This window comes from Mauremys reevesii, linkage group 13 (assembly GCF_016161935.1).
Source record: "Mauremys reevesii isolate NIE-2019 linkage group 13, ASM1616193v1, whole genome shotgun sequence".
NCBI classification, from domain to species: Eukaryota; Metazoa; Chordata; order Testudines; family Geoemydidae; genus Mauremys; species Mauremys reevesii.
This window is the reverse complement of record NC_052635.1, coordinates 8,266,614-8,277,863: the sequence shown is the minus strand read 5'-3', so window position 1 is coordinate 8,277,863 and position 11,250 is coordinate 8,266,614. Positions and strand designations below refer to the sequence as shown.

General features: G+C 44.4%; 1 protein-coding gene across 1 annotated transcript; it reads left to right on the top strand.

Moving 5' to 3' along the window:
- Positions 1 to 5,064: 5,064 nt before the first annotated feature.
- LOC120381297 (olfactory receptor 14A16-like) lies at positions 5,065 to 10,633 on the top strand. The gene is made up of 2 exons (XM_039499492.1): positions 5,065 to 5,170; positions 9,671 to 10,633. The coding sequence occupies exons 1-2, from the start codon at positions 5,123 to 5,125 to the stop codon at positions 10,631 to 10,633; spliced, it is 1,011 nt and encodes a 336-aa protein (XP_039355426.1). The 5' UTR covers positions 5,065 to 5,122.
- The last annotated feature ends 617 nt before the right edge of the window (positions 10,634 to 11,250 follow it).

The following is an 11,250-nucleotide window of genomic DNA, read 5'->3' as shown; positions in this document are numbered from 1 at the left end:
GAATTGCCATTATGAAAGACAATGGGCCTGGGACGGTACTACCCAGTAGTTCATACACTCACCGAGCATGTGAGCCACCATAAATAGTGGGTCCTAGGTACCTAAATAACCATCTACCCTTTTCCACTGCAGTTACACTACTATTTTTTATGTGCTTTCCCAATCAGAAAGGGAATTCCTAAGCAAAATAATGCACATAACAAAAACTTTGATAAGCTTGTGAGTGGTTACTGGTAACTTAACAGCAAGAACTTCAAGGAGTTCATCATTCTTATAAATGTCCTCCCTGCAGGTATAGTTTAAGGACTCTAAATGGAACAGGAGACTCTCACCAGCTCTATGACAGAATTTATTTTGGGGGGCATCTCTCAGAGCACTGAGCTCTAGCACTTCCTCTATTTGGTCTTTTTCCTAGTCTATGGGACTACATGTCTTGGGAACCTCATCATCATCATCACCAACGTGATCTCTGACCCTCACCTCCACACGCCCATATACCTCCTGTTGGCCAACTTGGCTTTCCTGGACCTCAGTGAGTCCTCGGTGACTGCCCCCAAGATGCTAAAGGACCTCCTGTACCATCATAAAACCATCTCATTCAATGGGTGTCTGACCCAGATGTTCTTCCACTTTATTGGGGGCACTGTGGTCTTTTTCCTAGTAGTGATGGCAGCTGATTGGTATGTGGCCATCTATAAGCCATTGCACTACCTGTCTATCACAAGCAGAAGTATGTGCATGGGGCTGGTGGCAGGGGCATGGCTGGGTGGCTTTGTCCATTCTATTGTCAAGCTTGCACTGATCATCCAATTGCCCTTCTGTGGAACCAACACACAAGACAGTTTCTAATGCGATGTCCCCCAAGTCATCAAACTGGTCTGCACATCCCTTGTGTCTTCATCTATGACCAGCATTTCCAGAAATTCATAGTGTCTGTGCTGTACACAATGGTCACTCCAATGCTGAACCCATTGATCTACACCCTGAGGAAAACTGAGTTGAAAAACACCATCAAGAGGTTAATGGGAAGGTTCCTGTGCTCATGGAGGAAAGCAAACTTCTAACAGATTTGTGTTGCGGGCCAGCTGTGTGTTTTCCCTCTCTAAATACTTCCAAGCGTTCTTAGGTATCTAGATGCTCAAATTTTCATGGGATTTAGGCATGTTTAATCCCTGAGGCAGCTTTGAGATTCTAAACTTTCAATCTGAAATTATATTTATTTTAATTGCAGGAGAAGACACATATGAAGGAACCTGATTATAGTCTTTATGACAGGGGTGGGCAATCTTTTTGGACCAAGGCCACGTTGGGGTTGTGAAATGGTATGGAGGGCCGGGTAGGGAAACCTGTGCCTTCCCAAGCAGCCTGGCCCCCGCCCCCTCCAACTTCTCACCCCATGACTGCTCCCCTCAGAACCCCCCACATCCAACCCACCCTGCTCCTTGTCCTCTGACTGTGGGGGAGGCGGGACAGAAGGGGTTGGGCTGGGGACTAGCCTCCCCAGCTGGGAGCTCAAGGGCCACGCAGGATGGTTCTGTGGACCAGATGTGGCCCGAAGGCCATACTTTGCCCTCCTCTGCTCTATGAGATAGAATTGTTGGCCAAGACTTTCATTTATTCAATCTTATGTACTTATATGGCCTCCATAACAGAGTGCCTGAGCACTTCACAACCCTTAGTCCTCACAACACCCTTATGTAGTAGGCAAATGCCATTGTCCCTGTTATACAGAAGGGGAACAGTGGAAGAAAGAGATTAAATGATTTGCCCAACGTTACAGAAGAAGTCCCCGAGGGATGAAGTCAATCAATGCAGGTCTTGACAGTGCCAAGTTAGTCCATCCTGTTAGCATATAGATATTCAGGCCTGTCTGTACAGGCATATACTTTAAGAACTTAGGTGTATTTTTATCACTTAGCTAGTTAGAGGGGTAGAAAACAAAGAATCAAAATCACAGTCCGCCTTCATTCGTGTATGGGCCTTCATTCACGGGGATAGTACGAGGCCTGGTTCTTAGGCTAAGGCCTTTGGCTAAGCAGCAGAAGCAGCCATAAGCTGGGAAGTTACGGTCACATCCTCAGAGTCCAAAATAGACCTCCTGAGGTCCCTTCTAATCTTATGGTTAGTTTGATAGCATCATGTCTGGGAAGAAATCACTTCTCAAGAGCTACAAAGAGTCCTGTGGCACCTTATAGACTAACAGACATATTGGAGCATAAGCTTTCATGGGTGAATACCCACTTCATTAGATCCAGAATAACACCGCCACCCCTCTGATACATTTCAATAGTTGTGGCTTTGAAACACTCATTTCTAACTAGGGTAGTGGGATATAATTGGTTAGAGAATTATGTTACAATCTGTTAGGATTGGTTAGATAGATTTCAATAAAATGATTGTTTAAGGTATAGGTGAGTATATTAAAATATAAATTAGGCACAAACAGGAAGTAAGTTGCGATTCCAAAATAAGGAAAAAGGAACCTGGATTTCAGCTTGCTGGAAGTTCACCCCAATAGACATCACATTGTTTCGACCTTCGGACTTCGGGTATTGTTGTTCTCTGTTCAAACAAGAAGGACCAGGGAAGTGGGAGGGTGAAGGAGTAAGTCCTCTAAGAGTTCCCTAAACTGATCCTCTCATACCCTTTCACATCCTCTTTCTCTCTGACCACCAGAACCCCAAGAAAGGGTGTGACACTATGTAAGAGATGATGCAAAAGATCAGCTTAATTTCACATTACTGCTGTCTTTTAATGTAATTTGGAGTTTTTGTATCTTTACCAAATGTTCTAATAAAATTGCTTAATATTTTCATGTGCCCTCAGTGCATCGTCATTCTACATATCGGGGTTCCTAACCAGACAATTAGACAATCAGACCTTCTGTTTATCATAAGTCATTAAATGACCTCTATGTTAACTCCACCTCCCAGAATCTACAGAAAGCTTGAGATAATAGCTCTGAGAGGGGAAACTGCTTTGCGTTTGACTAATGCACCTACTTCAGCCTGAATGTATAGAGACCCTGAACCAGACACAAAGATAACTACATAAGGTTGAGGGGAAGGCTGCTGCTCCAGGATTGCTCTCACCATTGGTGGACAGATGGGAAAATTTGGGGAGATAGAACCACTTTTTCACAAACACGGCGTCTCTTCTCCCCACTCTCTCTGGGGGTGCCTCTAAGGTGGCCCTCCTCCAGCCGGAGTAGATCCTTCCTCTGGCTGGGTGTCTCAAACTGGGCATTTTTCTGGTCTCTGATCTCTCACCATCACTGTCATTTTTTCTAGGGGCCCCAGACCTAGGGTCTGTATATTTAGCAGCCAATTTACCAACAAGGAGAACATATCACCGATTTCTGTCCATGAACTATAATCTCAAGATTTTATAATATTCTATATTAAAATATTCTATATTTATTTATAAAACATATATTCTATATTTAGAGGTTCTAAACAATGAGAATCTCATATACTAGAACAAAGATAAAACCAAGTATCATGGTACAGATACTGTGCTCAGGTCAACTGAAATAGCTCCATACCACTATGCCAATTTAAAGGATCCGGAGATCTGGTCTCATTGACTCTAACTGCATTATGGCAGTTTTACGCAAGGTTTGTGTGGGGCTGGTGTGCGGATTTGACTCCTTAACGCCAATGGAGCTACAATTGATTTACACCAGATGAGGATCTGACCCTTCGTCATTGTTCAGTCTCTCTGTCATACCTACAATCAGTGTGAAATAAACATTTTAAAGATGTCATAGAGCAATGCATCTTCAGCCTAATGACTCTTTTATTTTAGTGATGTCTTCAAAAAGAAACCATGTAATTGTTGAGAAAGAAAGAAAGAAAGAAAGAAAGAAAGAAAGAAAGAAAGAAAGAAAGAAAGAAAGAAAGTGGGTCCATTCATCAAAATAGGAATTGAAAATCAGATTCAGAAAATCAAAGCAACACTGAATTCCTCCAAAGTTCTCTCCCCAGTGGGAAAGAAATGCTCCTTAGCCATTGAATGTTCCATTCTTGAATTGAATTTCATGGGGCAAAGAGTTAAGAACGTGCAGACTGGTTAGGAACTTTTGTTTCCTCTTCAGATTCACAGACAAAAATATGTATTTGAAACTGAAGAATGGGCCAGATCACCAGCTGGTGTAAATCCCGAGTAGCTCCACTGGAGTTAATGAGGCCTAATTCCCCAGCTGGTGAAAACTACATAGTCCATCGGCATCTCATCCCCAGCTAATGTAAATCAAAGTAGCTCTGTGGAAGTCAAAGGGTCACATCTCCACTTGGCGTGAACAGCCCTAACTACTCAGAACTCAATGGAACTGTGTCAATTTAACCAGTTTAGGACGTAGCTGGGAGCTTTTAGTGTTTTCCTCTATCTGCTTCGTAGTGACCAACATCAAACAGCCAGGGCAGCATGACCTGTGGCTTCCTGTGGTGGCTGCATCTCAAGAGCTGCTGATGAAATGCAGAGAAAAACACCTCTGCTCTCCAAGAGTGTTTATGTGGTGTTATAGAAGACACAGGCTATTCCAGGCCAGCTGGGACTCTGGTGCCACTGGGCTCTGAGCTATTATTCTGCAGTCTCCTTGGGATGCCACTTGTTATTCAGCCCAGCCTTGTTTCTGGCCAAGAGTCCTTCCAGGGATTCTGCCATCATATGAGATTCAGAGTGGGCCATTTCCTCCTCTGGGGGGTTAGGTTTGGTTAGGGCTGGTTATCAGGGTGGTTTCTTCCCAAGGTGAGATCAGAGCTGGGCTTACATCTCTGGGGACCAGATTCAGCTATTTAACACCAGGACAGGTACATCCTGGGCTGTGATCATATCTGATTCTAACATAACCCAGGATCACTCCCAGCTGTAGAGTGGGGAGGGGCTTTCAATCCCCCATCCTATTTAGTCCTTCACCTCTAAACCAAGCCTGATCCAGGAGGGGAGAGGGAGTGGTCATCTGTGGAGTGGGTCCGTTTCTGTCAGGAACTGCAGAGACCCAGCCTCTGTGGGTATATGGTGATGGGGCAGGGAAACAACTGCTGGATAACACAGTGGTGGGGACATTATTGAGCGATATAGAAACAGACAATGACTGAGAATACTGACAGTGGACTATCAAATGCTTCTCAGGCTGGGAAACATTCCACATTCCACAAAGACCAACACTGTAAGTTTGCTATTTCAGTTAATATGTTTGGGTTTTAATATACTGGAGAAAATATAATAATAGAACTATGAATTATTTTGAAACTGTAAGTCTTTTACAATCATTTAATAAACATCTAGAGCTCATTTTTTATGGAAATTGTGAAAACCAAAACATTTTTTTAACTTTTGTGTATCGAGAACCAAACAATTGCTGTTAAAAACTGCAGAAATCTGGAAAAAAATCATTGATTTTTTGGAAAAAATAAAAGTTTTGATTTTGCCAATACATATGTTGTTTTTTATGGATAGCAAAGACTTCGCAGGAAAATGTTTTCAATTGAGAATCCAGTTTTCCTTTGGAATAATTTAAATGGATTGGAAACTTAGATTGAAAACAAACAGATTGGAAACAGATTGAAAATTTAGTCCGGATTGGAAATCTATAATTAAGCCAGGATGATAACATTAATATTCTCAAATAACACCACAATTACAAACCCATTCAATCTATCAGAATCATGTTTAATTGCTGTTTCATACAGTTACTTGCAGGATGGTAAAACTGTGTAAAGAGACAAGTTGATACCCAAAGAATATGCAGCAAAAATCCTGTGGCACCTTATAGACTAACAGATGTTTTGCAGCATGAGCTTTCGTGGGTGAATACCCACTTCTTCGGATGCAAGCTGTGGAAATTTCCCGGGGCAGGTGTATATATAAGCAAGCAAGAAGCAAGCTAGAGATAACGAGGTTAGATCAATCAGGGAGGATGAGGCCCTGTTCCAGCAGCTGAGGTGTGAAAACCAAAGGAGGAGAAACTGGTTCTGTAATTGGAAAGCCATTCACAGTCTTTGTTTAGTCCTGAGCTGATGGTGTTAAATTTGCAGATGAGCTGGAGCTCAGCAGTTTCTCTTTGAAGTGTGGTCCTAAAGTTTTTTTGCTGGAGGATGGCCACCTTAAAATCTGCTATTGTGTGGCCAGGGAGGTTGAAGTGTTCTCCTACAGGTTTTTGTATATTGCCATTCCTAATGTCTGATTTGTGTCCATTTATCCTTTTCCTTAGAGACTGTCCAGTTTGGCCGATGTACATAGCAGAGGGGCATTGCTGGCATATGATGGCATATATTACATTGGTGGATGTGCAGGTGAATGAACCGGTGATGGTGTGGCTGATCTGGTTAGGTCCTGTGATGGTGTTGCTGGTGTAGATATGTGGGCAGAGTTGGCATCGAGGTTTGTTGCATGGGTTGGTTCCTGAGCTAGAGTTACTATGATGCGGTGTGCAGTTGGTGGTCAGAATATGCTTCAGATTGGCAGGTTGTTTGTGGGCGAGGACTGGCCTGCCACCCAAGGCCTGTGAAAGTGTGGGATCATTGTCCAGGATGGGTTGTAGATCCCTGATGATGCACTGGAGGGGTTTGAGCTGGGGACTGTATGTGATTGCCAGTGGAGTCCTGTTGGTTTCTTTCTTGGGTTTGTCTTGTAGTAGGAGGCTTCTGGGTACACATCTGGCTCTGTTGATCTGTTTCCTTATTTCCTCCTGTGGGTACTGTAGTCTTGAGAATGCTTGGTGGAGATTTTCTAGGTTTTGGTCTCTGTCTGCGGGGTTAGAGCAGATACGGTTGTACCTCAGTGCTTGGCTGTAGACCAGGGGTGTCCAAAGTTTTTTTGGTGAGGGCCAAATACAGAAGAATAAGCAAAGGCCCGGGCCACACACAAGAGGTGTACCGGAGCCCGGGGCGAGCGGACCTGCCGCAGGCATGACTGCGGCGGGTCCCGTCTTCCCGCGGCTCCGGTTGAGCTCCCGCAGGCATGCCTGCGGCAGGTCGACCGGAGCCCGGGACGAGTGACTGCGGCGGGTGCCGTGGTCCCGCGGCTCCGCTTGACCTGCCGCAGTCATGCCTGCGGGAGGTCCAGCCGAGCCGCGGGACGAGCGCCCCCTCCGCAGTCATGCCTGCGGCAGGTCCACTCGTCCCGGGCTCCGGTGGACCTGCCGCAGGCATGCCGGCGGGAGCTCAAACGAAGTTGCTGCGGGCCAATAAAAACTGACCCGCGGGCCGCAGTTGGCCCGCGGGCCGTAGTTTGGACACCCCTGCTGTAGACAATGGATCTTGTGGTGTGCCCGGGATGGAAGCTGGAGGCATGAAGGTAGGCATAGCGGTCAGTAGGTTTTCGGTATAGGGTGGTGTTAATGTGATCACCACTTATTTGCACCGTGGTGTCTAGGAAGTGGACCTCCCGTGTAGATAGGTCCAGGCTGAGGTTGATGGAGGGGTGGAAGCTGTTGAAATCATGGTGGAATTTTTCCAGAGTCTCCTTCCCATGGGTCCAGATGATGAAGATGTCATCAATGTAGCGTAGGTAGAGAAGGGGCGTGAGTGGATGGGAACTGAGGAAGCATTGTTCCAGGTCAGCCATAAAAATATTGGCATATTGTGGGGCCATGCGGGTGCCCATAGCGGTGCCATTGATCTGGAGATATATATTGTCATTAAATTTGAAATAGTTGTGTGTGAGGATAAAAGCACAGAGCTCAGCAACCAGTTGTGCTGTGGCATCATCAGGGATACTGTTCCTGACAGCTTGTATTCCATCAGTGTGTGGGATGTTTGTGTAGAGAGCCTCTACATCCATGGTGGCTAGGATGGTGTTTTCTGGAAGGTCACCAATGCATTGTAGTTTCCTCAGGAAATCAGTGGTGTCACGGAGATAGCTGGGAGTGTTGGTAACATAGGGTCTGAGTAGAGAGCCCACATATCCAGACAGTCCTTCAGTGACAGTTCCAATGCCAGAGATGATGGGGCGTCCAGGATTTCCGGGTTTGTGGATCTTGGGTAGTAGATAGAATTACCCTGGTCGGAGTTCTAAGGGTATGTTGATTTGTTCCGGTGTTAGTGTAGGGAGTGTCCTGAGTAGATGGTGCAGTTTCTTAGTGTATTCCTCAGTGGGATCTGAGGGAAGTAGCATGTAAAATTTGGTATTGGAGAGTTGTCTGGCAGCCTCCTTTTGGTAGTCAGACCTGCAAAACGTCTGTTAGTCTATAAGGTGCCACAGGATTCTTTGCTGCTTCTACAGAACCAGACTAACACGGCTACCCTTCTGATACAAAGAATATGCGTTACACATGCAGGCACATTCTACACAGCTAAAGCCACCAGCCAAAGCTCCCCCTCCCGAATAGGAAACAGCAGTTCACTTTTCATAGAAATTGTGAAAACCAAAACTTTTTTTTTGTTCATTGAGAACCAGACAATTACAAGTAAACTCCTTAAAACAGAAACATTGTCACTGATTTAAAAAAAAAGTTTTGACTTTTCCAGTACATAGGTTGTTTTTCAAGAATAGCAGAGACTTCCTTGGATTATGTCTCAGTTTAAAATCCAGTTTTCCTTTGAAATAATTTAAACTGAAAATGTAAGAATACCCCAGATTGAACATGTAGATTTGAAGGGGGGTAGAAACACTGATATAGTCCAATAATTGTACAGTTTGAACCCAGTCACTCTATTGCAACTGTGTTTATTTCTGTTTCAAAGGGACACTTGTTGAATGGTAAAACTGAGTAAGCAGCAAAGCTGGCAGACAAAATCATGGGTATTAAACATACCAGTGCCTTAGACAGAGAACTGTGAATTGAAGTCCCCAGCCAAAGCCTGTCTCTCTTATCCCTGTCCAAGGACATGGAGCATGTCAATGGGATTAGAACTGAGATATTCTGCTCTAGCACCATTTCCGCTGTCCCACAGTGCTTCCCGCTAAACACAAATGCTGTAAATGGGGGCAGTGAACATACATATAATAAGACACAGCTCATTCCCCACAGAACTCACAGTGCAAGAAGACAAGGCAGAGAATGCATGGATGGGAAACAGAGGCACAGAGAGGGGAAGTGACTGGCCCAAGGTAACAGAGCAGGTCAGTGGCAGAGCCAAGAACAGAACCCAAATCTCCTGATGGTCACTGACCCGCACACCCATGAAGTGACAGAGGCAAATGACACAGCAGAGAGGTAGCGGAGCGATGCTGCTAGCCCGTCGGTACACAGAGATGGAAATGCAGTCAGGATTTGGTGTCATAAATCAATATGTTTTCAGGCAGCCGGCCATCTACGTGGTGTTGCAGTGAAATTATAACAGGTGAGCTGTCATAAACAATGCCAAGTCCATCTTGTATTTCCACAAAAAGAGGATATCAGGCAGTGTTGCCCAAGTCCAGAGCGTGTTGTAGCAATAGGGGATCCATCTTGACTAGAATTGTTGCATTGAGATTGTACTTTGCTCCATCCTTCACACAGCATTTTATTAAACTAGATCATGAGCTGGATCTTCAGATGGTGCAAACTTCATTGACTTTAAGGGAGATCTGCCAATTGTCATTCATGTGATAAGTCACCACTCCTAGTAAATAGCAGTGATGAATGCTGTGCATTGTTGACACTCAATTCATATTGCTGTGGGAAATCAGGGCCACTCCCTCTGTCACTGTAATTCACCCACTGTCTTTGTCCTTCCCTCCACAGCCATCACATAATGAACTGAGAAAGAAAATGTCCAACCGAAGCACCCTGACTGAGTTCCTTCTCCTGGGATTCTCTGACGTTCGGGAGCTGCAGATTTTGCACTTTGTGGTGTTCCTGGTGATTTACCTGGTAGGCCTGATGGGGAATCTTCTCATCATCACAGCCGTAGCCCTCAACCCCCATCTTCAAACCCCCATGTTCTTCTTCCTGGCGAATCTGTCCATCCTAGACTTTGGCTCCATCTCCGTTACCATCCCCAAGTCCATGGCCAACTCCCTCATGAACACCAGGGTGATTTCTTATCCTGGATGTGTCACCCAAGTTTTTCTCTTTATCCTCTTCGCTGCAACTGATTTTGCCTTAGTCACCATCATGGCATACGACCGATATGTCGCCATCTGTCAACCACTGCACTATGAGAGAGTGATGAACAGGAGAGCTTGTGTCCAAATGGCAGCCAGTGCCTGGATTTCAGGTATTGCCTACTCTGCCCTGCACGCTGGCATCACCTTCAGGTTACCCTTCTGCCAGTCCAATGACATCAACCTGTTCTTCTGTGAAATCCCCCATCTACTCAAGATCACCTGCTCTGATTCATACCTCAGTGAAGTTGGGGTTATTGCCTTAGGTGTGTTTTTAGGTTTAAACTGCTTTGTTTTTATAATTGTGTCTTATGTTCAGATCTTCAAAACTGTGCTGAGAATCCCTTCTGAGCAGGGCCGGCATAAAGCCTTCTCCACCTGCCTGCCTCACCTCACTGTGGTCTCTTTGATGGTTTTCACTGGCATCTTTGCCTACCTGAAACCCACCTCCAACTCAGCATCAGGTCTGGACCTTGTGGTGGGTGTTCTCTATTCTCTGGTGCCTCCAGTGATGAATCCCATCATCTACAGCATGAGGAACAAGGAGATCAAAGCTGCATTGAAGAAACTGATTGTGTGGAGGTTATTCACCAAGAATTAAAATGTCCATCACTACAACTTGACTTTATTTTCATTCTGAGTTTCTTTGTAGATATAATCAACTGATGACAAATTTGTCTCTTTGAGAGAATAGGGTGTAATCTGTGTATGAAATCATTAAATGTGGACTAGCTTCACTAAAGTCAAATGAGTTAGAATAAGATTACACCAGTGTACATAAGATCAGAATCTATCTACATATGCACCTACCTATCTGTCATATGGATTTATAGGGCTACTGTCACCTGTAGCCTGGGATATGAGAGTTTTGGCTTGTGTGTTTGCTTGCTTCTTTTTTCATTTTGTTTGATTTTGTTGATTCATTCGTTCAAATTTTTTTTCTGAGTGACTTGAAGTTTTGCTTTCCCCATTGATAAAGAATTGAAAAAAAGATTCTGCCGGTGTCTGTTCAAGTGATGATTTTAATGATGATGGGATTTATTGTGTCATGTTTGATGTGTTAGGGCACCTATAGCCTTATATAACTGTATGTATTATTGTTATTTACTTAAATTTATTAAAATAAATAAATACTGTATTGTTCTTCCTATGGTGGAAAGGTATTTGGAAGAGAAAGGTATTAAAATGGTTCCTAAACTAGGTCTAAATAAGAAGGCC

Bases quoted from the DNA above. Each gene is read 5' to 3' on its own strand.
- LOC120381297 (XM_039499492.1), top strand. From the start codon at position 5,123: ATGCTTCTCAGGCTGGGAAACATTCCACATTCCACAAAGACCAACACT. The intron at 5,171-9,670 runs GTAAGTTTGCTA...TTCCCTCCACAG, and splicing joins ATTCCACAAAGACCAACACT to CCATCACATAATGAACTGAG.